This window comes from Tenrec ecaudatus, chromosome 9, assembly GCF_050624435.1.
Source record: "Tenrec ecaudatus isolate mTenEca1 chromosome 9, mTenEca1.hap1, whole genome shotgun sequence".
In the NCBI taxonomy this organism is placed as follows: domain Eukaryota; kingdom Metazoa; phylum Chordata; class Mammalia; order Afrosoricida; family Tenrecidae; genus Tenrec; species Tenrec ecaudatus.
The window spans coordinates 148,756,592-148,781,524 of record NC_134538.1 but is presented as its reverse complement, the minus strand read 5'-3'; the positions used below and the strand labels follow the sequence as shown (position 1 = coordinate 148,781,524).

The 24,933-nt window shown below is 52.9% G+C and overlaps 1 protein-coding gene across 1 annotated transcript in view; it reads right to left on the bottom strand.

Moving 5' to 3' along the window:
• Positions 1 to 9,460: 9,460 nt before the first annotated feature.
• Positions 9,461 to 24,933, bottom strand: part of STRIP2 (striatin interacting protein 2) — a 33,547-nt gene continuing 18,074 nt past the window's right edge. Inside the window, exons 17-21 of the mRNA XM_075557728.1 lie at positions 23,180 to 23,280; positions 21,130 to 21,196; positions 13,456 to 13,560; positions 12,262 to 12,466; positions 9,461 to 9,712 (exon numbers count right to left, since the gene is read on the bottom strand). Coding sequence (XP_075413843.1) covers positions 9,462 to 9,712; positions 12,262 to 12,466; positions 13,456 to 13,560; positions 21,130 to 21,196; positions 23,180 to 23,280 — 729 coding nt within the window. The 3' untranslated portion in view covers position 9,461. The remainder of the gene's footprint in view (positions 9,713 to 12,261; positions 12,467 to 13,455; positions 13,561 to 21,129; positions 21,197 to 23,179; positions 23,281 to 24,933) is intronic.

Genomic DNA, 24,933 nt, shown 5'->3' with positions numbered 1-24,933 from the left:
GACTCCCATCTCTCTTGCTCTCTGGCAATTGGACCTGCATGCTGCTGCTTTAGCTAGTGCTCTGCCTCAATCTGTGTGATACACTACCTGGTGGCCAAGCCAACTTGTGGATCGTGTCACTAGAGCTTACGGCTCCTTTGAGACCTGCTTCACTACGCTGCTGGTGTGTATGCAGTTTGCACTTGAGGTTGGTGGAGCCTGTCACCTTGCATTGCTTGAGTTCAATATTCCACCTGGGCCTGCTTCTCTAAGTTCCAGCTACTGATGATTGGTGACCCACCCTGCTGTTTGCTGCCTTCGGGCATTCTGCTGGCCTTGCCTGAGGGAGGACTCTGCTGTCTGCTTCCTTGACTTTGGACCCGGCAGTCCACGTGAGCTGAAGGACTTTGAAGGACTTCCAGTATATTAACTGTTCCACCAGAGTGAGTTGAACGGAGCCCTCTGTCCTGCTGTGTGGGAGTTATACACCTTCTCACTGTATACATCTATCTATCTGACTAGCTAATCATACTGTCCTGGTTTTGTTTCTCTAGAGAACCCTTCCTGACACAGCTGTCAGGGTAGACGAAGATCCCCCAGGAGCAGAAGCTAAAAAGAGACAAGGGCCTTCCTTCAGAGGCAGTAGAGATAGAAAGCCACCCCCTAGAGACAGCACTCTGAATTCAGTTCTAGGCTCTTCCACAGTGGGAAACTAAATTCCTGTTGTTAAAGTCAGCCACTGCAAAGGCAAGTGACTGTGTGGATCATGATGAACTAGGGATAGCCTTGAGAAGAATGGAAATCCCCCAATACTTAATTTTGCTCTTGCAAAATCAAGAGGCAGTTGTGTGTACAGAATCAAGAATGGTTTAAAATCAGGATAGATGTGTGTCAGGGTTGTATCCTCTCACGAGACTTGTTCAATCTGTATGCTGAGCTAATCATCAGAGAAGCTGAATGAAATGAAGAAGAATGCGGCCTCAGGATTGGAGGAAGGCTTACTAACGACCTATCATACGCAGATGACACAGCCTAGGTTGCCAACAGTGAGCAGGATTGAAGCACTTGCTGCTGAAGCTCAAGGACGGCAGCCTTCAGCATGGATTACAGCTAATGTCAAGAAGCCCAGACTCCTCACAGTTGGACCAAGAGGTAACAGCATGATAAACGGAGAACAGATTGAAGGTGTCGAGGATTTTGTCTTGCTTGGGCCCATAACCAATGCTCATGGAAGCGGCAGTCAAAAGATCAAATGATGATTTGCATTGGGGAAATCTGCTACGAACGCCCGCTTTACAAGTGCTGAAAAGCAAGGATGCATGTTTCTTTGAGGACTAACATGTCCTGATCCCAGCCATGGCATTTCTAATGGCCTCATAGGCAGGTGACAGTTGGACATTGAAAAAGGAAGACTGAAGAAAACCCAATGCCTTTAGATTGGAGTGCTCTTGAAGAACACAGACGGTCCAAGGAATAAACCAATCTGTCCGGGAAGAACTACAGCCAGCATGCTCCTTAAAGGCAAGGATAGCGAGAGCTTGCCCTACACACTTAGGACATGTTGTCAGGAGAGGTCAGTCCCTGGGGAAGGACATCATGCTTGGTCAAGGAGAGGAGCAGCGGAGAAGGCGGCGGCCCTGGACAAGCTGGGCTGATACAGTAGCTGCCACAATGGCCTCAAGCGTAAGATCAATGGTGAGGTGGACACAGGTCCGTCCCCATCTGGGTGTTTCATTCTGTTGTGCACAGGGTCACTATGAGTCAAAAGCCACTTGATGGTACCTGACAATGACCCAGGCATGTCTTTGTGTCACAGTGGCACTAGATCATGAGGACAGTTCCACCTATGGCTGTTAGCCTTTTGCAAAAAAAACAAACAAAAAAACACAACCCACCGAAGTCCATTGTCATTGAAGCTATTGAGTCTAGGGCAGTGGTTCTCAACGTGTGGGTCACGACCCCTTTGCGCATCCCAACAACCCTTTCACAGAGGTCGCCCGACTCATCACAGTCACAAAATGACAGTGATGAAGTAGCAACGAAAATAATTTTATGGTTGGGGGGGGGGGTCACCACAACATGAGGAACTGTATGAAAAGGTCGCGGCATTAGGAAGGTGGAGAACCACTGCTCTAGAGGTGTTCTTTGTAAATAAAGGTTTGAAATGGATTAAACGGCAAGAGGTAGGTGGTCTTTTCAACAGCCCCACAGTGTTTTTAAAGCTGCCATCTTGACAAAAGCAGACGCCATATCTTTCTTGCATGGAGTGGCTAGTGTATTGGAACTGCTGAACTTTCCGTTAGCACCGAATGTTGGACCACAGTGTCACTGGAGCCAGTGAGAACGATGGGTTTTAATTGAGAGAGCTCATCCAGGGAGAGCCATGGCAGCAGTGTTGGCTTCTCCTGGGACTTACTTCCCACTTCTAATGATAGAAAGGAGAGGCAGGTAAATCGATACTGCCATTTGTTAGGTGTTTGCTGATTTGTTATTGAGTGTAATGGGTTGAATCGTGCTCCCGCCACCCCAAAAAAGACAAAAAGATATGCCTACGCCCTATTATTTTATCTGGCAAGAGAAGGCATCATCTTCAAGATGTGATCAAGGCTCTTAAGAGGAGTGTATCTTGGATTCGCTTGTAAAGTTGGAAAATGGGCAGCCCAGGCCCTACAATTGCCACCTACTTGGTAAATGTGTTGCTCAGGCCAACCTGGGAGGCAGAATGGTTTTAAGACAGAATGCTGGTGGCATGAGTTGGTGATTATTGGTAGTAGCTGCATCTTGATAAGATACTACAAGAAAAAGTGACTTAAAAACACAAAGATCTATAAAAAAAAAACCCCACAAAGATCTGACTTTTCTTCTCTTTTCTGATCCAGGGTAGGGTCAGGGTTGGTACGTGGTCTACATTGAAAAAAGAAGGTCCGTTCTGTGGTACGGTGGCGTGTTCTACAGAGGTCAACTCGGTCCTGTTGCTCAGTATCATTTCTGACGCATCGTTGCTGATGCTCCGTCTAGGGTCCTATACAGTTACAAAAGAGCCGTCGAAGCCTCCCACTATAATTAGAAATTTATCCACTTGTACTTTCAGGTTGATCCGGCTGGGTGTTATGTAACTCGCAGCCCCGCTTTTTGGTGAACTTGAGAATTGCTGTCCTCTGGGTGAGTCGATTCACTGAGCATGACAGTGGTGCCTTGACTGTCGAACGGCTCCAAGCTCGAATGTTCCACGACTCGAACAGCAATGTTTGGGAAGAAATCTGCTCAAGAGTCCAACCGAAAATCCAACCTGAACAGCCCTGTCTGGGCCGAGTGCGTGAGATGTCATAGCTCAGCGCTGGGGACACCAGGGAGGGTGGCTTCAGTCGGAGCAGTGCTCTCCGGCAACGCACGATGCTTGTGCTCCTGCGTTGAAACATTCGCCATTATGCCTTTGAAGGGTTTGTTTGCATAAAACCTCACACCTATGGCTCCAAAGAAAGCCGGCAGGAGAGTGACACCTGTGAGCCACGTCAGAGAACGAAATCACGGACCTTTGGATCAGGTGGCTGCTGCTCGGATTTGGCGCCTGAGTACATGGCTAAGTCGACGTGTTCAATGTTTTTGCAAGGAAACGGAGTAATTAAAGCGGCTCAGGTAGGCAAGGGTGTAACTGTCAGCCAGAACACAAAGGACCCTGACCATCGAAGAGGTTGAAATCACAAACAATCCGACGTCGAGAGAGTGTCCAAGAGAGTGACTTGTGAGAAGGCTGAAAGCCTCCATAGTGAATTTTTAAGTGTAATTTGGGGGTCTCAGAACCAATGATCTGGTTTTCCATGATTTCTTAGGGGGAAAATGTGTCCAGTTCTTGAACTTTTCAGTGTTCGAATCCAAATTTGGAACAAGGTGGCTTGAGAAACCCGGTATCACCGAGTATGGATGACGTCCCGGTCTCTAGCCATATCCTTTGCTCTGTGGTTTATCCAGTACTTCTGCCTTCCATGGATTTACCTAATGTCCTTTTTCATCTCTTTGCTTGTCACCTGCCTGTTATATCTGACGTGAGACTCTTGTATTAGACCGTTTAAATTCACTGTTGAGCTCTGTGTAATTGGTGTATTTAGAAAGTTTCTACTTAGCCTGCCATTTTGTTTGTCTGTCTTCTTTGGTTTTTATCGTGTTTTCTGTCTTCCTATGGGCTATTTGAACATTTCCCAGCATTCCAATTGGATTCACCTGTAGATTAGAGTTTATTGTGTTTTAGGCAGAAGTTTACACAGCAAGCAAGGCTCCTACTTAACTGCTTTTGGACCTTGGATACCTTTGATGCATCGGTTACGGTTACCTTTTCCACGTGGTGTTTGGTTGCACATTAGCGTGCCCTCCTGTACTTTAGACATCGTTAAGTCTTCTTCTATGTGAATTGACTCAGTGAGACCTCGGTTCTTGAATGGCTCCGAGCTTAACTTTGCATGATTTGGATGTTTGGGGCAAAAGATGGTTTCTCATCTAGCTTCCCTACCCCTCCTTTCCTCATTGTTCTTTGCTTTGGAGTAAATGTTGATTATTTACGGGAACACAGATTATTTGCTTTATAAGCCAATCTCTTATTTGGATGAAAGGTGACCCCAGAGACTGACTTCAGTTCCAATTACAAAAGACAGCTAAGGGTTAGAGTCTCGTCCCTTTGGGCTTATTTTTTTTTCTTTCAGGAAATGGAGTTTTCCCTTCATTTTTTTCACTCTGTCCAGGATCCTCTATTGTGTCTTGAGTCAGGGTAGCACGCAGTGGCAGCTGGGCACACTGGTTCTGAGCACAGGTGCTTCGGTAATACTTCAGAATAGAACCTTGAGTATCACTTTTGAATTGGCTGCTATGGGTATAACTTCTGCCCAGACTTATCCACCGTCTCCTGGTGTCCTCAGTTACTAGTTTTGAGTGCAATGTGGAAACCTCCCCTTCCCTTGCTTCCCTTCACCATTTCCAGCCGGATGCATCTTATTTTTCCTCTCTGGATGCAGAACATCAGTGCTCACTGTCTTCAATTGGCAGTTTAGAAACTCAAGCCTATTATATTTCACCCATAGGTTTGTTTACCAGATTTCTTCCCACTTGATGTTCAAAGCTCCTTATTCTATCATTCTTGCTTTTAGGACAACTTCCTTTAGCTTTTTTTCAATTTTTTTTTTTTAGGTAAACTGAAAACTGACCCTTTTTTAATACAAGGATACTAAGGCAAGGCGGATCTAGAGATTTCAGGTCTTACAATGTTGAAAGGTCTCATTGTTTGTGTCTAATTTATGAGAGCGAGAGGGAAATTAAATGCTTGAAACCAACAAGGCCCTGAATCAACAGCGCTACTCGGGCGTTTTAGTAAGGTCCCCGACTGGGCTACATACTCGTTCATAATTTCTGCCTGCAATTGGAAAAATGGCTCAAGGTAAAGAAAGAGCCAGATTTACTCCAAAAGTAACTTAGTAGAGAGGTATCATCACTTTGGTTATTTTATTGTTTTTTAAACTGTAGCTATTTTGCAGATTGGCGTTGCCACATGGAGTTGATGGGAATTCGATTGTTAAAAGCTTCTGAGAGCTTCTAAGTTTAGAAACTGCCAGTCCAATGAAAAGATGACTCTTCAAAATAGAAGTGGCTCTGGGGCCAACATTCCACGAACAGGAAGCAAACCAAGAAGTTCATCCAGTGGTGCCCGGCTATCAAAAGACATAGTGTCTGGGGTCTTACAGGCTTGAAGGCAAACTAGTGGCCATCTAAGCTCAGAAGCAACAAAGCCCACATGGAAGAAGCACACCAGCTGGTGTGATCACGAGGTGTCGAAGGGATCAGGTATCAGGCATCATCAGAACAAAAAATCATATTGTGAATGAGGGGGAGTGCAGAATGGAGACCCAAAGCCCATTTGTAGGCTACTGGACATCCCCTTACAGAAGGAAGGGTTGTGGGGAGGAGACAAGCCAGTCAGGGTGCAGTATAGCAACGATGAAACATACAACTTTCCTCTAATTCCTAAATGCTTCCTGTGCCTTTCCCCCCCCACTATTATGATCCCAATTCTACCTTACAAATCTGGCTAGACCAGAGGACATACACTGGTATAGATAGGAAGGAACTGGAAACACAGGGAATCCAGGACAGATGATCCCTTTAGGACCAGTGCTGAGAGTAGTAATACTGGGAGGGTGGGGTAGAAAGGGGGAACCGATTACAAGGATCTACGTATAAACTCCTCCCTGGGGATGGACAACAGAAAAGTGGGTGAAGGGCGATGTCAGTGTAAGATATGACAAAATGATAATTTATAAGTTATCAAGGGTTCATGAGGGAGGGGGGAGCAGGGAGAAAAATGAGGAGCTGATGCCAAGGGCTTAAGTGGAGAGCAAATGTTTTGAGGATGAGGGCAATGAATGTACAAATGTGCTTTAGAAAATTGATGTATGTATGGATTGTGATAAGAACTGTATGAGCCCCCAATAAAATGATTTAAAAAAAAGTTCATCCAGGCACCACCACCGCTCCCCAATGCAGATGTGACCAAGGAGGATCTGAGAAGCCCCAGCCCCCTACCTCCTAAAGCCCCAGAGCAAAATCAAGGGCCAGGAAGCTACTTCCAGGGAACAGGCTCCAGCACATGTCTCTTACCCAGAGTAACAGGAGACGGGGGTACGGTATAGCATGGCCTGTGGACGGCTGTGTGCCTTCCGGCTGCTCCCTTGGTGGGCAATGCGTCTTAAGGCTGTCCTCTCTGCTCCATCATTTATGTGATGGTGGGGTCAGCTAGCTTTGTCATTTTTCCAAGTTTCAGGATCAAGAGACATTGCATCAGACCTGAGATCCTGGACTTGCCATGTCACGATTCCAAACCCCACTCAGTGCCATCAAGGCAATACTGACTCATATCAATCCCCTGTGGCTTTCGGAGACTCTGTTTATGGGAGTAGAGAGCCCAGTTTTTCTCCGGGGAGCTTCTGGTGGTTTCGAACTGCCGAGCATGAGGATCGCAGCCCAACTCATAGCCACCACACCACCAGGGCCCCTTCATGTCAGGACTAGATAAGACTTTTCACATGTCTTCCTTGATAAGTATTTTACGTGGAAGGAAACAGTAGAGATTCTTACCTAGATGGGGTAAGGCTGTTCCCCATTCACTGTCTCTTGTGTAAGATGATTATTTCCATACTTGCCACCCTGGAGATGGAATGTCCTTGTCTGGCCCAGTGTTCGATTCGTCCAGGTGAGCTGCTTTTGATCAATGGAGCCTGGGTAATTTGGCCTTAAGCTACGACAGCCAGGTGCTTCACATGTCCTTGCATGGGTTGGCGATGGTCTCTTGCCAAGAGTCCAGCAAGTCCTAGACAGGCTAGTCTATCCGCCTGGGGCCAGAATGAGGAGATGGGCAGAGAGCAGCCCCGGTAGCCAGCCAAGCTGAGCCAGGCAGAACTTGAGCTCACCCCAGACCTCTGGGCGAGAAATACACGCCGGCCATCAGTCACTGAGTGTCTGGAGGCGCTTGTATTCGTCTACGAAGACTGGTTTGTACACACACTCCCTTTAATGACACCCTCCTTCCTGGGTCTGAGGCTTTTAAGGTTTTCTCGTGTTGATGTGAAAGACCGGATTACAAACTGCAGCTACTTTTCCTGTTTATTAAAGTGCTTCAGTAGATGAACACGTCCCTAACAAGCAAAACAAACGGCCGAAATACTCCCAACTGAAAACGCGTCTGGACGAGAACCCACTCAGCTAGCCCTCTCAGCTAGCCGGAATCAGCTAGCCGGGGGCTGGTTACCCGGGTTTGCATTCAAACCAGTTGGAAATGCAGGCCTGCCCCCAGAGGAATCGACAGCCCAAAGACAGGTCCCCAACAGTATTTTGATGACGAGGGCGGCTGTCCTCACGTTTTCACTCGGGTAAAATCTAGAGTGTTTTAAGAAGGGTTTTCTTTTTGAAACCCAAGGTAATTTTCTTCAGAACATTAACGGACATTTTACCATGGAAACAGACACCGTGCTGCCCTGAAACACAGAGAGGTCCGTCCATCCGTCCAAGGCTCATCGACAAGAGTTCTGGCCGCCGCTTTGGGCCTCTTCATCGCACCTTCCGAAATGACCGGTCATGGGCAGCTGGTGCTGTTACAGGGTGTCTCGGCGGTTGAAAAGCTTGGGGGGCAGGCAGTGGGTCTGTGCGGGTAGTCCTGGGTGGGCAGGAGCTGGTGCCGAGACCTGGGTGACCTGGCTGCCAGCAGAGCCACGTGGAGCGGTTGGTGCCTCAAAGAAACGGGCAGCGCTGGCGGGGTGGAAGCAGGGCAGCTGCACCCCCACAGGATGCCCGGAAAGTGCTGGTGGGGTGGGGGAGAAGAGCGGGGATAAACAAATAACAAACACTAGGGCTCAACACGGGGTGTGTGTGTGTGGGGAGAGGGACCTGGCAGCTGGCCGCACTTGCTGTTCTGGTCACTTAGGAGAGCAGTCAGGCAGGAGCGCAAATGGACGCAGCCGGCTCAGTCAATGGAGCCTCCTGGCACTAACTTGTCATTTGAAAAACGAGGTGGACCGACAGGATCATTTTCTGCAGCGTAACCACCTGTTTTAGGACTGCCCCGGAGCAGTGCACCGGGCCGCCGCGGTGGTGGCTTTGAAAGAACCCACGCCCCACAGAGTCCACCCACAGGCCGCGCTTTGCATGCTGCACACAGATCGCTTGGGGACTTGAGGAAACTCGCCCCCCCCCCCCCGGCCCCGCCATCTGCCTTCCGCACGTGGCCCAAAGTGCAGAGCAAAGGAGCCATTATTCCCACAGGGCGGGCGCGGACGTGGGCACTCAACTCGCCCGAGTGGCTGGGCTTAGAAAGAGGGGGAGGGGATGCCAGGCATCTTTGCCCAAACGTGCACGGCAGCGTTTCACAGGTGGTCTTGCCAAGGCTCTGGAAGGCCCCCGGACAGTGGCTCTCCACCTTCCTAGTGCCGCGACGCTTTCATAGTTCCTCATGTGGTGGTGACCCCAACCATCAGACTACTTTTGTTGCTGCTCCATCACTGTCATTTTGCTGCTGTGACGAATTAGGCGACCACTGTGAAAGGCTCATTCAATCCCCAAAGGATAGTGACCCCCCAGGTTGAGAACCGCTGCCCTAGGAACCAACTCTCGGTGCTGAGATGAATGACGCGGGCTAACACCCCACACGGGGCAAACGCCTTTCCCTTCATGGGGCCGGCAAAGGCCTGGTTTGAGGCAAGGCGCATGGGGAGAGAAGCCCGGCCAGAGAGCCCGCCCAGGGCTGACCCACAGATTCCCATGGTCAGCTGGGCACCCGGCAGATGCAGGGCAGGCTGATCAGTGCCCTGTGAACCAGGATCCTAGCCTGGGCCAACAGCGCCCAGACGGCCTGGGACCACGTTGGAAGTCCCTGGGCTAGCCCCGAGAACCTTCTGACAACCCCCTCCCCCCAATCCCCACCCCCGGGGTCTCTGCTGACGGGAGCCAGGTCAGTGGCCCTGCAGCAGCTCCTCCCAGCAGATGGGCTGGGAGAACACCTCTCGCTCGAGCCAGAGTTCGTATGAGTAGTGGAATTCCTCGGGCAGCTCCAGCCTCTGGCCCAGAACGCTCTGCAGGCAGTTGTCCACGGGGGCAAACTCCGAGTCCTGGGGCCTGTCGTAGCGGCGGCTGTTGAAGGCCTCAATGCTGGCTCTCAGCGTGCACTCCTCCGCTTGGAAGTCCCACGGCCGGGCGTCGACGTCTAGGTTGGGAAGACAGGGAGAGCTGGCAGCACGTCATACGGGATCACTACTCTCCCCCCACCGGAACACGGGCCTCCAGCCAGGCCGCTGCTCCGAATTCCCTTTTCCAGAAAGAGCAACATACTGAGTACATGGCCTACTGCCGCTGACCACCAACCGCCTGTGCCCACAAACCCACCCCCGCGTACGCACAGTCTCTTTAGAAGGCGAGTTTAGAAAACTGGGACCAGTGGTACCTCTGAGGATGGGAGAGCTCCGATTAAATCCCCTTTTATCACTGCACATCCCAGGAACCCTGGCGGCGTAGTAGTTATGAGTTGGGCAGAAAATGATCCAGGCAGCGGTTCGAAACCAGCAGCCGCTCCGTAGGAGAGAGATGAGGTTTTCTATTCCCAAAGAGCTGCAGTCTCAGAAACCCACAGGGGCAGTTCTACCCTGTCCTGGGAACCCACTTGATGGCCGTGACAGTGCACATGCTTACTAGGTCTACGTATCCTTTGTTCTAAATCTATGTCACCTTATGCAAACAACCGCCATATCAAACCCACTGCCACCGTGTCGATATGACTCAGACCCGCTGTTTTTGCAGATTCCAAGCCTCAGGAAGAAAGAGGAAGGGGTGCGACAAGAAGGATCCCAATGGGCTGGTCACCAAAGACTTCTCGACTCCGGGCTCCAGCCACGGCATGTGACAAAGCCAGGTGACAGGCTAAGCAAAGAGCGAGGCTTCTAGGAGGCCCGCCACAGAAAGCAGAGAACGGGCTTTGCTTTTGCTCCCTCACTGGGGACACTCACTTTATGGCTGAGCCTACTCCCCAGGCCCTCCACACCGCCCCCGTCAGTCTGTGGTGGGGAAGTGCAGGTGGGCTTGGGCTCCTCAGGGCAGCAACGCTGGGTGTGCCGGGCTTGAACACGTGTAAGGCTTCATGTAGCACGCTCTGCTGGAGGGGTCGGAGTTGGAGACGCATGCTGGCTCGTTAAGAGGCCAGTCAAATGCCTCTCTTAATTCTCTGAGCTCGGCTGCCACTCTAAGCTAAGCTGAGCGGTTAGTAAGACATTATAACTAGAGTTCATTTAGAGTAGTACTTCTCAATCTTCCTAACTCCCAGACCCTGTAACACAGTTCCTTGTGTTGTGGTGACCCCCGTATGTGGGTGTATCTGCACTTGGGTGGGCCCGCCTGGAGACGGATAGAGGAGTGGTGTCTCGGTTCCTAAGACCATTGGAAATATGGTCTTAAGCAACCCCTTGTGAAAAGGTCATTCGACCCCCTCAAAGGGGTCGCGACTCCCAGGTTGAGAACCGCTGGTTCAGACTCTAAACTTTCAAGGACGCTGTCTGAACTCTACCACGGCATCCCCCAAAGCCCAAGCAGGTCACAAAAGGCAGCAAAGACTGGTCACGAGTCAGCCTGCGGAGGGTCTGGAAAAGGACCAGGCAAGTGGCACTCCGTCGCACCACTGAAATGCCCTCACTCTCCACAACCAAGCTGCTTGCCAGCTCCAACTGGACGGCTCCCGCCGCCGAGCCCCAGTCTTAGGACGCAGATGTGTTACTGAAAGAACTGTGATCTAAACTAAGCCTAGTGACAGTGCCTTTGGACTGACTGCTCTGCACCAGGCAGTTCCGGTGGCTTCAGGCAAACTGCCCGTCTTGGCTCTAAGTCCTGCTAGCTGAACTGCAGAGCACATCTGCTGACAGGAGCCAATGCACAGCACCCAACACCACCCAGCGAGCTTGAGAACCAAAGAGGTTAAAGTGCGTGACACCCTTCCCTTCCCAGGAAGTCCCAGAGGCAGAAGAACCAGGTGAAAGGAAGCAGCCGGCCAGAGGCCCACAGCGACCTCCCAGGCCAGCTGGCCCAGTTCTTCAGCCAGGCCGTGTCGCAGGAAAACAGAGACCCTGCTTGATTCCAAACCAACGAGAGAGCCCACTGGGCCGCTAACGTCTGTGACCCTGCTTAGATTCCGGTTTGGAAAAGGTAAGTTACAGAGAACATTCTGGGACAACTGGAGAATTCTGTACATGGATTTCATTGGTCTCTAACGTGGAAATGGGCCAATCTGAAACAGTGCAGGATGTGAACTGCACGAACATCTCCCATCCTTGCGGGAAGACATGCTCGCGTGTGCACGCAGAAAAGATCGGCGCCTTAGACGACAGGATGGTGACGGCGGCCACCTTTGGGCGGCTTTCCGCATGTTGCGGTCCACGTGGCAATAGTGCAAAGCGTTTGCCAATTTCACATCCTAACGGCTTTGAACATTTATGGGACAGAAAGCAACGTTTAAAATCTTTAGGAGAATACTGTCCCTGAGAGGTGTGTCTTGGAAAGGGAGAGGTTCTTCCCGGTTTCATACAACACATTGTCATAGCTGACATACAACCAAGGACGGGCCAGCATCAGCCTTCAACTTTGTCCTAGCCACACCTGCACCCATGGGTTCTGCTTTCTCATCTGAAACATGGAACCAACACGTCCCGGGAAGGGGGGCCGGGGGACACAGAGAAGTGGGCCTCTGCTGCCCCGGGGCTGGACTACACTCACCATTTCCATAGGCCCAGTCGTCGTTCATGCGGTGCCGCACCTTCTGGTAAATGGCCGACATGGTCTTCATGTTGCTTTTCCTCCACTGGCGTCCCAAGTACTTGGTCTGGATCTTCAGCAGCTTCAGGATGTAGAGCTGCAGCATGGCCTGCTTGACCTTGAGGGCGCGCTTCAGGATGGGAGCCGATTTGAACACCACCAGCATCTGCCGGGAGAAGGGGGACGGGGGGGGGGGGGGGGGGGGGCGAAGGCCGGGATGAAGCTAGATGTTTTTTAATGTCTGACTCAGGGATACCAGGGGCCAGCAGTTCCCTAACCCGGCGGCTTCACAGCCCCCCTGGGGAGGTTTATGGGGAGCCAAGACCCAGGTGCTCCTTCTAGTTCGTCCGCAGGGACAGGGGGCTCTGGTAAGTCAACGTTTCCGAGGTTCCAAGTGCATGCCGTATAACGTGAAAGAAACATTGCCAGCGCCGCCCCCACCGCCCCCCATCCTTTCCATAGCTACCGTTTTCCTGTGTGCTGTGCTCAGCTAGCTCTTCTATGCAAACCCTGCTCTACGAGGGCACAGAGTAACCAACAACGGATCCCGTCACTCTCGGCGTCTTTTAACAAGGCTGAAGTGGGAGAGTGTTCCACAGTCGGACAGAACTACTTCCCCCTACAGCCGCGGTTCTCCACCTTCCTGATGCCGCGACCCTTTCCTATAGTTCCTCATGGGGTGGTGGCCCCCAACCATAACGTTGTTTTCCTTGCTACTTCATCACTGTCATTTTGCTACTGTGATGAATCGGGCGACCCTGTGAAAGGGTCATTTGACTGCCAAAGGGGTCACGACCCACAGGTGGAGAACCGCTATCCTACCACGAGGCCGGTACCAGAATTCACGCAACTGGCTCATGTGGTACCGGTGGGTGGTTTCTAATCTTTCATTTCCCCCAAACAATGCCCCGGAGACACTCCTGGGCTGGCATCGCACGGTGTGCCTGGCTGCAGTTCAGAGAAGAGTGACCGACCTCCCCAAGGCTGCCCTGAGAGCTCAGCTTGGAGACGGGAGGAGAGATGGGCAGGTTGGTGGTCATCTCACAGGGGCCAAACGGCCCAGAATCAGGAGAGGCTGAGATCCGGGAGGCCACCTGCACGTGTTCACAGAGAAAGCCGGCCGGGCCGACCCGGCCGCCCCCAGCGCCCACTCACCATGGTCCTGGAGTGCTTCCACTTGGTCAGTTTGTTGAGCAGCCGCAGGAGGTTGATGCACGAGAAGAGGTTCCTCCAGCAGAAGTGGCTGTTGTCTGCGGCTTCCTGGAACGCAAGGTCCGTCCCGTGACCCACACAGCCAGAGCCCGGGGTCGGCCAGCTGGCAGCGGGGTGGGGGGCTGCCCTCACTTGCTCTTCACATAGCATCCTTCATCCGAAAACACTCAACTGCCGACCCGGGGAGACTGCCTGGCACCTCGGGGCTTGATTCAGAGTACCAAAAGACAGGACAGACTTCTACCCCCATCCACACTGCCCCCAGACAAGTCCCGCTGGTCCCTGCTCAACGTCAGGACCCGTGCTGGTGTGTTCAAACCAGGATGGAGAGCCTCTATTCACTGGCGTTGGGCTCTTTATCAACCGCCATCCCCCTTAGCAAGCTGTATTGCATAATTCCCCAGCCAGGGAGGGGCGATGGCAGATGGTGCCTTCTGACCAGGTGTTTCTCTGACATGTTTCTTGATGATAGCTTGTGAGCACCCAAGGCGAGATCGCAGATGGATGTCAGATTAGAAGCGGGGGTTCCCTCACAGAACCCATTTTTTTGGGAGACAGAAATAGGCGGCCCGATGTGCTCTGGGGGCTGTAGATACATACTGGGTGTCAGAGGCGACATAAGTCAATGAGCCAGCAGGGTGGCCAAGTACCATCTTGGAACTTCTTCCCACCTCCAGGGACAGAACACAGGAGAAGGGCGAGCAGGCGCGAGCCTGGTGAACGGAGACGTCCCCTGGCTCCCGCCAGCTCAGTTGAACCAAGCAAGGCAGGCAGGCTTCTAAACCGGGAGGAGTGAACATGCAACTAAGTTGGAAAAAGTCAGATTCTTGGGGATGGAGGAAGTAAGTTAAGACCAAAGATTTAAAAAAAACATTGCAGGGAAACTTTTAAAAAACATTCAGAAATAATTCTGAATAAAAAAAAAAAGAAAGAAAAGGAGCCCTGGTGGCGGTGGTGTGTGGGGGGGGAATGGGGGTGGGGATAGGGTAGGGGGAGGGCCGGTTACACGTTGGGCTGACTCACTGCAAGGTCAGCAGTTCGAATCTACCAGTCGCTCCCTGGGAGAGAGATGAGGTTTTCTGCTCCCATAAAGGTCTGCAGCCTCGGAAGCGCAAAGGGGGCGGTTCCACCCTGTCCTCCGGGGCCATGGCGAGCCAGCTTCACTCAACAGCACTGGGTCTGATTTGGGGCTCTTCTGTCGTAAATGATCAGCGTTGGTTTGAAACAAGTCCTGGGAGATCACTGCCGGGCTTCCTGAGGGAAACTTCTATGGGAGTTTCTGCCCCAGCGCATCAGCTGGCCTGGCTTGTCCCGGACAGGTCAGGCTCCTTAGTGGTCCCACCTGGTGTCTGTGGCAGGGGAGGCCGATTTTTAAATGCTCATGATGGCTACTAGCACTTACAGGAGCTGGGAGACTACACTGGTGGGACAGCAAGGTCCTTTCCTCCGCCCTGGCTTCTGACGCAACAGCACCCTCCCACCCTCGGTAGCCACCAGCAAAGAGGGGCCTTCTAGAGGCACCAGGACATGGGGGCGACAGTGCTGTCCTGGCAGGATGACCTGCAGGAACTCGTTTCTCCTGTGTCCTATAAGCGGCTGAACTAGATAACCTTTCAAAGTCCTTTTGACTCGACCATTCTAGAAGTCTGCGACATACTTGCACTTCCTCCCGAGACTCCAGGGAAAAGTACTGAGGGATTACGACTGTCCTCAGAGCTCAGTCCCGAGAGCCCCAGGAAAGCCGCCTAGCCCCCCAGGCCTGCTCTCCCTTCCTGCTGATCACAGGTCCCCAGATGCTGCCTGGCTCAGGGCAGGCTGGATCAGTGGCTGGACAGTGGTTCCCGCTGCAGTGGCGGCGGTGGCAGCAGGCTCCGTGGAAGCTCCATCAGCCCAGCAAGGCGTCATCTCCTTCTCGGCAGGCCTGCAGCTCCACGGGCGCCTCTTCAGACCTGGCAGCCCTGCGGGCTCCCTTGCGTTCCTTGATGCCCACTTAAGGCAGGTCTTCCTCTGGTCCTCATTGGCAGGCCCCAGGACACCGAGGGACACGTGGGTCTCCATGAGCGGGGCTGTGAAGGGCAGCAGGCCCGTGCCCCTCGGCCTGGCCCCCGACACTGACCCGAGCAGAATACCAGCTTCCCTGCTGCCAGCTGCAGTTAGGTAAGAACGTATATGTCTGAGGGGCACGGTCACCAAGAGACAGTTGCCACGCCACGCTCCACGGGTCGGAAAGCTCGCCTCTGCCCTTCCAGCCCCAAGGCACTGATGGCTGTTCTCGGCGATCCCTCCACAGCCAAGCAGAGCGCCGCCGGGCTGGTGTGGAAACAACCAAGGGCATCAGGGAGGAGCTTAGTGAGGGTCAGGAGGGAGGCAGCTGTGGTGCTCAGGTGCCGTCATTCACAGGGCCACTGCCGCCCAGGGAAGGGGCTTGCCCCAGGTCATGTATCTAGTGTCCCCGCAGGGATTGCTACTGGCTCACAGAACTCCACGACTGTCAGCATTTCCTGTCCATCTCCTCGTTGTCCGTCTCCAACTGGACAGAGGGAATTGCTGAGAGAAAATTGGGGATAAGCCCCTGCTTTCTGTGTTTCCTCAGGACCTCTCAGTGGCCAAGGGTGTTTGAGGTCCATAGAAGTTTTCCTTCAAGCCCACACTAGGGAATGGTTCCTGGGGGTTTTGTTGGTTTTCCTCCATGTGCGGAGTGGGTTGAACGTAGGTGTTTGGCAGTTCAGCAGCTGCCAGCCTTCCTGCCCCAGGAGAGGGGGATCCGGGAGAACACACAGAGGGAAAGCAGGCATATGGCGAGAGGGGAAGAGTCCAGAATCCTTGTCTGAGGGTCTGTTTCCCCTCGTGTCCGCCCTGCTCATCAGCCTTGAGGTGAAGCCAGTTCAAATGCAGAAAGCGGAGAGCACGTGAGTCAGGGCAGTGCCCACCATGATTCTGGGTCAGAGTCCCCAAGGAGGAGCGCTCACGGTGCAGAGACGGGGCGCCGCAGGCCCGCAGCAGCAGGATGGGGCCATCTCTTTACAGTTAAGGCACAGGCTCAGATGTATTGCCATGAAAACTATGTTGTCAAGATACTTAATAATACTTTGGAAATTTAAAGTTTACCACGCCAAGTGAAATACATGGATTGGAGGGCTTCATTCAAAAAGCTGGTGAGCAAGCCCTGAGGACAATATCCCTGCTCAGAGCAGCCAAGGCACAGAGAGGACCACAGGCCAGCCCCACCATGAGACACGACGTCCCTCACTGACCCATAGTGCTATGGGGGACAACACTGGAGACACAGTGCAGGAATTGCACCCGATCCAACCCCACCACACCGAGGCAAAACACTACCGGCGTGCAACAGAACAGCAAAGGGAGCAGAGGAACGAAGCCCCCCGGGAATACCAAAAGTAGACTTTGGGGTCAGGGTATGGCACCCCATCAGACTCGACCAGAAAATACTCTTAAAAGTCAACAAACATAGGGCAAAGAATGTACAGATGTGCTTTATACAATTGATGTATGTATATGTATGGACTGTGATAACAGTTGTATGAGCCCCTAATAAAATGATTTTTTTAAAAAAAGAGTTGTATGAGCCCCTAATAAAACGTTTAAAAAAAAAAAGTCAACAAACGACCTTGAACTAATTTTTGACTTTTCTTCTGTTTTCCTTGGTTTTTGTTTTGTCACTTTGTTTTGCTCTGTCTTGTTGTTTGTGCATATTATTATCTCTGCAGGTCTATTTAGATAAGATAGGGGGGATAAACAATCAGGAAGAGAAAACAATGGACCGGCAGTTCTGGGGAGACATGGGAGAGGGAGAAAGGAAGGGGTGTTAAAGACATGGGGGAAAAGGAAGGGGGTGTTAACAGGCCCAGGGACAAGGGAATAACATGTGATCTAGTGATCTTAAGTCCATAGCGAAGAGGGTGTAGGAGGCCTGATAGGGCTTGATCAAGGGCAATGTAACTGATAGGAAACCCAAATGAAGGCTGAGCATGATAGTGATACAAGAGGAAAGTAAAAGGATATAAGAGAACTAGGAGGCAAAGGACATGTATAGAGGTCTAAATACAAGTATGTACATATGTTAATAAATTTATATATGAGGATGGGGAAATAGATTTATGTGCGTATATTTATAGGTTTAGTATTAATGTAGCAGATGGACATTGAGCCACTACTCAAGTACTCCCTTAATGCAAGAACACTTTGTTCTATTACACTGGTATTCCATGATGCTCACCTACCCAACACGATCGCTGAAGACAAAGCGGGTGCATAAACTAATGTAGTGAAGAAAACTGATAGTGCCCGGCTATCAAAAGATATAGCGTCTGGGATCTTAAAGGTTTGAAGATAAACAAGCAGCCATCTAGCTCAGAAGCAACAAAGTCCACATGGAAGAAGCACACCAGCCTGTGTGATCATGAGGTGTCGATAGGATCAGGTATCAGTCATCAAAGAAAAAAAAAATCTGATCATTGTGAATGGGGTAGTATGGAGTGGAGACCCAAAGGCCATCTGGAGGCAACTGGACATCCCCTTACAGAAGGGTCTCATGGAGGAGACGAACCAGTCAGGGTGCAGTGTAGCACCGATAAAACACACAACTTTCCTCTAGTTCTTTAATGCTTCTCCCACCCACCCCACCATCACGATCCCAATTCTACCTCACAAATCCGGCTAGACCAGAGCATGTACACTGGTACAGATTAGAGCTGGAAACACAGGGAATCCAGGACAGATGATCACTTCAGGACCAGTGCTGAGAGTGGCGATACTGGGAGGTGTAGAGAAGTTGGGTATAAAGGGGGAACAGATTACAAGGATCTACATATAACCCCCTCCCTGGGGGATGGACAACAGAAAAGTGGGTGAAGGGAGACTTTGGTCAGTGTAAGACATGAAAAAATAATAATTTATAAGTTATCAAGGGTTTACATGGGAGGGAGGGGGAGGGAAAGAATGAGGAGCTGATACCAAGGGCTCAAGTAGAAAGAAAATGTTTTAAAAGTGATGATGGCAACAAATGTACAAAGGTGATTGACACAATGCATGGATATATAGATTGTGATAAGAGCCCCCAATAAAATGATTTAAAAAACCCCCAAAACATGTGTACCAAAATAACAACAATGATTATAGGTTGGTGATATACCGAAGGGCATTTTCATTGTCTTCTCTATACTTTCTGTGTTTCTTCAGTTTTTGGTTAACATGTGTATAATAATTTTAAGTCAAGGGGGAAAACCAGAAATTAAAAAAAATGACCCTATACATGTAAAGTACAGACCTTTTTCTGGGTTTGTGATTTTCTAAGCCTGAAAAAGAAATCCGTTCGACTCAGATGAACATCAGGGTGTCTTAGTGCAAACATCATCGGTTTGGACTCACAGCTGGGCTCGGCACACCAGGTAAAGGCAAACCAGAAAAGTGCATTTACCACGCCCACCACCAGGTGTCACCATTGCCTCAGGGGAGTCCTAGCATGAAGCTGTGTTTTAAGAGTAGGAGTAGGTCTAGGTCTAGGTCTCAGTCTCGGGGGACACCAAGCAAATGGGCATTAATGCAGTTCGCAAAGGCAATATTCTACATACTACTTTGGTGACTTCTGACTATGGTCTTAAAAGGTCCTGTGCGGCCATCTAAGGGTCTCTCTCTGTCCAGAGGAAAACGGATCAAAGTGGAAAAATGGAAGGCAGCCTTTAGCCAGATGGGCTGATTCACGGCCCTATGACCAAGAACTCGATGGTGCCCACTGCTCTGTGAGGGGTCCCGTCGGGGCCTGAACAGAGCGGAGGGAAAACATGGTACGTAGCCTAAGATCATAAGAGCAAGCCAGCTTCCTGGTGCACAGAGACGGGTGCAATGCGCAAGCCGATGGCCTGGTGTCACCAATTCTCACCCAGGGCTCAGTTTATAGCCGAGCAATGGCCAGGGCCCACAGTGAGGGCGGTGCTAACCCTAGGGAGGCCCGCAGCCCTTGGAGTGCGAGTTTGAGACCAACAGGGCAGCCCTGACTCCTGGGCAGAAGCAATGGGAGCCGCAGGGAGGCGGGGTGGAGGTGGGGTGTTAGTGGAGGCCCATTGGGGGCACCGCCATCGCGGAGATGATGAAACAGAATGTGTGAGCTGTCAAATGTGACACTGGTGGCCTGCTCTGTCCACCTGCACTCAACTCACACTAAAAAACAAGAAACAAACCCAAACCGAGCCACACGCTTCTACCCGCTCCTGGACAGTTACGAGGTTAACTGTTGCTTCCCTATTTTATGCTCAATCCAAACAGGAGGTGTGGCAGGATGCTTCCTGTCAGGGCCTGGGAACAGAGTGCCCACTGCCACAGGGCCCGCACTCAGGCTGCCAAGCCAGGGCTGACTTTGGTTCTGAAATGCCCCGCAAACAGCAGGGTCTCGAACACCAGCTCCGCCACTTTCTGCAGGACACACATGCTTCCTCCCAGCTGGGAATGGCAGGGGTCGCGTCCCCCACCTTCAATGCTGAGGTCACGGAAGTGCTTTCCTTTGCTGGCTGTGAAACTGCCCGGCCACCTCCCTGGGCTTCAACCTCGAAACAAGAGCAGGTCTGGGAATGTCCAGGAACCCTGCTGGGCAGCGTAGAGCTGTCCCCTGCAGGCGTGGGACCCCCCGGGGCATCCCCAGCTGCTGAGACCACCTCTAAATTGGGCAGGAAATCTTGGCTTTGGACGGGGCTAAGGTGTCTCAGCGTGTGACTTTCGCCTTGGACTCCACTCGAAGTCTGTCCCCTGGTCTGAGACAGGTCACTTCACCCACTGGTCCCTGAGAGCGCTCTTGCTTTCCAAAGGAAGGGAGTGGGCCAAACGACTCCCAAACACAGCGCCCACCCACCACCATCGTCTGCCGGCTCCAATCAGTCCGGCCCACAGAAGGCGCGAGTTGATTCTGAGTGGGGACTTGTCTGACTCAGCACTTTGAGGGTGCTGAAACCTTTAGGAGGAGGCAAGGGGGGAGAAGCAGCAGGGCCCAGGCATCCAGCAGTTCCAGGGGCAGCCATGGTACCTCTGGCAACACAAAAATGGAGAGGGGACAAGCTGTCCCCTGAGTTTGGTCAGACACGGGGGGCATCTGAGGGGTGCTGCACCTGCCGAATGGTGCAGGGCAAGCAGCGGCACTTTCTGGGCCACCCCCTGTGGGCACACTGGCTTCTGCCTCAGGGAGACGGAGCTTACATGCTCTCTGACCCCAAACACTCCTGGCTTCGAGAAGCTTCTTGAAAAAGCCACGTGCCCAGCCCGTCACACAGCAGAGAGGGGGCAGGCTCATGTCTGGCTGAGCTGGACCATGCCGTCTCCGGCCACCACATGCAGCCCCTTCACCTCTGCAAACCCACTCTCCCATCAGGGTTTCCCACCAGCCCTCTCTGCTCCTCTCCTCTGCTAAACGCAGGCTCGGCTTTTCCAAACCGTTCCCAACTGGGTCAGCAGCTCTAAATTCCGACAGCTCCGAGAGCTTGCCAGTGCGTCTGCCCTGCGCTGAGGTTCCCAGGCCAGGATGTGATGGGGCTGGACGAGCGGTGGGAAAGAGCCAGTGCCAGCGTCAGCCACCTGGCACTTTCAAAGGCTACCCGATCCCCATCTGCTTACCAGACTCTCGGTGGTGAGCTCCGGCAGATCCTGGATGGTGCAGCAGGGGAAATCTAGGACGGAGATGCTGCAGGTGCAGAGAGGACAGGCTTAGGGGGTGGGCAAGGCAAGAAACCATCTGCATAAGGCAGGGCCTCCTTCCCCAGAAGCCCAGCCCACGGAAGACGGGTTGGGGCCAATCCCTCAAGGCATTACGTGTTAGTGGAAGGGGACACAGATGCATGTCCAAGTAGCTGCAGGTGGGCTGTGTGATAGAGCTGTGGGTGTCCCATGTGCTCAGTTCCCTCCAAGGCAACGGTGGCAGATGTGCTCCATCCCATCCTCGCCAGTTGCGGCAAAATACGTGGGCTGTCTCCCTAAACCCAACAGATGCCTGGTGGGGGGGCCATCCCCCCTGCTCAGGCCCCTGGCTACAGTGGGGGCCGTCAGCTCCGCCTCCCAGTCCACCACAGAGGCAGCACCCAGGGCTGGACCTGGGGAGTCTGGAAGAGGCACCGGCTGTGAGTCCAATCTGAGGGCGATGGCTCATGTCTGGTTCATGGGGGGCAAGTTCACTAGTGGCCTGAGAAGACAGAGAGAGGGGCACAGAGGCTTGGGGGTCAAGGTGGGGGCGGAGGGCTTCCTGGTCTCGCTGAGATACAGGCTACCCATGAGGCTCAGAGCCACAGCCCTGCATGAGGCTTCTCACAATGACCTATCACCTGTTGTCTTTTTTTAACCAGTTCCGGTTGCTGTGTGGTCCAGGTCGAGCTGGACCCGCTTACTCATAGCCCAGAGGCCTGGCTGACACGTAGAGGTGTCCTCACCCAGCCTGCCCTGCCCTGTCTCCGGTAACCCGGGTGGAACTGTCTCCCATGCCTTATATGGTGCACAGGTCTCCGTGTGATTCGGGAGAAAGGCTTTCTCCAAAGGAATCCCCCTTCCTAACTACTGGCACTTCCTGAAGCAGCCTCACTTCCACTCATGCGTTCGGGCCTAGCCAGGGGAACCATTGTAATGCTTCCCACGGGGGCTCGGAAGGACGCAGGGCAAGACTGGATACCACACAGTGAGCCCTGGGCAGGCCCATGTTCCAGGGGAAGGGCTGTGCCCCTCTCAGCTGCCTCCCCACCGTGGGGCTTCGGGCTGGTAGCGACAGACAGGTGACAGCTCATCTCTGGGGCCAGCTCCAGTCTCCCCAAGATCAAAGGACAGAGTTTTGCCCCACAGCCCCCAGGCCCTCTGGGTAGGAGGTGTGGCAGGCAGCTTGTGCCTGGAGCTGCCTCTACCTGGCTCAGGCCTCTCTCTGGCACGCTGACCTTTCTTACGTCGGCCAGTCTACCTGCATGTGCTTCCTCATGGCTCAGACAAGCCGGAAACACGTCGGAAACCTCTCTCCGCGCTGAGATGGTACAGAAAGTCTTACCGCATCAACTAAGTGTCCCCTCACAGCGACCCTGCAGGACAGGACAGAACTGCCCTGTGGGTTTTCCTCTAGACTGTAACTGCTAACAGGAGCAAGGCCCAGTCTTTCTCCCCACAGGGAAGCTAGGAATTTCAAACTGACCTCGTGGTTAGCAGCCCAACAGGCAATAGCCACTACACCGCCAGGGCACCTTAGAAAACAGCAGTTAAAAGACCCCATTTCATTCTACTGCAGCTACAGACGCAGCTTCCTGGGCAGCATTATTTACCGCCAGTGACCCATTTGGTGTGGCTTTACCTGGTCTACTCGGGAGCGTCACCCTGCGATTGACCCCGAGGTCTGGGTGCCGCTCTACCACTCGAGGAGGATGGTTCATAATAATCATCTGGCTCCTGCGGCAAAGCAGGAACGCCCCCAAACACAGCTTCCCTTCTTGTCTCAGAACCCCTCAAACACCTCTGGGACGTGGGACACACACACACACACACGCCTGTGGGCACGGACGTCAAATGAAACGGCTGGGGCTGGCCACCCAGGCACCGCGAGACTGCAAGGCTCTGAGAGGGTGTGGCTTTCTCCACAGCCCCTAATAGCCCCCTGCAAAGCAGTCTGCCCGGGGGGGGGGGGGGGCGGGGGGGCGCTTACCTGTTCTTGGCGGTGATGTAGGACAGAATGTTTTGGTTGAAGAACTTCAGGATCAGGGGGATGCAGTTGGCAAACACCAGGTGTTGCGAAACATATTCAAACTGAACGAAAAGACCAAAGCAGAGGCTAGGATCTTATCCGGAGTGGCGGGGTGGAGGGCAGAGGGGGAAGACACCCATAGCCGCCACGTCATGCCAGACTCATCATGGCCTTCTGTAGAGTACACCCGTATGGGAGCCCACCGCCTCGTCGTTCTCCCTTGGAGCAGCGGGTGGGTTTGAACCACCAACCTTTAGTTAGGAGTCCAACCCTGACCTGACAGAGCCACCAAGCTCCTCTGGAAAAGCAAACAAACCCTGGACAGCCCAAGCTCACTTCCATCAGTCAAGCTGATTCTGACCCACGGTGGCCCTACTGGGCGGAGCAGAACTTGCCCCTTTGGTTTCTGAAGCTGTCAATCTTTACGGGCGCAGAAAGCCTCATCTCTCTCCCAAGGTGAGGCTGGTGGTTTGGAACTGCTGGCTTTGCGGTTAGCGGCCCTGACGCCCGGAACCCATTACACCACCAGGGCACCTCTGGGGATAAAAAGAGGCAGGCGTGAATCTGTAGTGTTTCTGAGAAGATTCACAGCTCAGCCTGGCCAGCCTTCAGGGGTGGGGGTGGGGAGTGGGGGTGTGGGGAGACACTTTCTTCACACCAATCATCGGCCTGGTGTGAGCGTTCTCCAATCACCGCTCCCCTGTCGTTTCTGTGCATGCCCCAGGCAGATTTCTGCACATCCATCACATACAGGTGGGCACATTAGGAGCCCTAGGGTGTCGTGGTTACACGTCAGACTGCCAACTACAAGGTCAGCAGTTCGAAACCACTGGGAGAAAGATGGGGCTTTCTACTCCTGTCGAGAGCCACAGTCTTGGAAACCCACAGGGGCAGCTCCACCCTGTCTTTCAGGGTTGTTACGAGTTGGCACCGACCCCGTGGCAGAGTTTCTGGTCTGGGGCATGGATCTGCGCAGGCAGGTGGTTGTTCACGACACACTTTGGCCATGAGATGTGACTGAAGACCCAAACCTAAAGCAGCCCGAGAAGCAAGAACTCTGGGAGACCGGCTCCTAAGCAGCACTGGGAAGGAAGGCTCCGAGGAACGGCCAGCCCCCCCCCCCCCGCCCCCCCGACCCCTGGCTTGAGAGGCTTCAGCCGTGGGTGAGGAGCAGGCAGGTGCAGCATGTCCCGGGGGGGGGGGGGGACAGCATGCGGGAACCTCTGGGACGTGAATTTCAGCTTTCGAGTCAGGAGCACCTCATTGTAACTCCAACTCAGAGCCAGCCCCGCTGCCTGCAGACTCAGAGACACCGGGACAGAGTAGAACTGTCCCGTAGGGGCCCCGAGGCTGTCAGCCTGTATGGAAGCATGCTGTCACCGCTTTCTCTGGAACAGAGGTTAAAGGGCAGGGCTTCCTGCGCAGAAGGGCTGGGGCCGGCCCTTGGGCTCCCAGGTGGCACTGAGAACAAGCTTTTTAGGGGGCGTCAGGTGGGGGCCTGTGCCATGCGGGTGACATCATGGGGCGGTGTCCCTAAGCTTTACCAAGCATGCACCAAAGTGTCCCAGGCAGTCTGTCCCCGGATCTAGCACACGAACACAGACTGCTGGGCTGGTGCAGAAACCAGGTAGGAGAAGCCGAGAACCAAGGTGTTGTCAGTTCCCGAGCTCTGCCCGAGTGAAGCGTGGCCACGGCAGCCTGGGTATCCAGGTTCT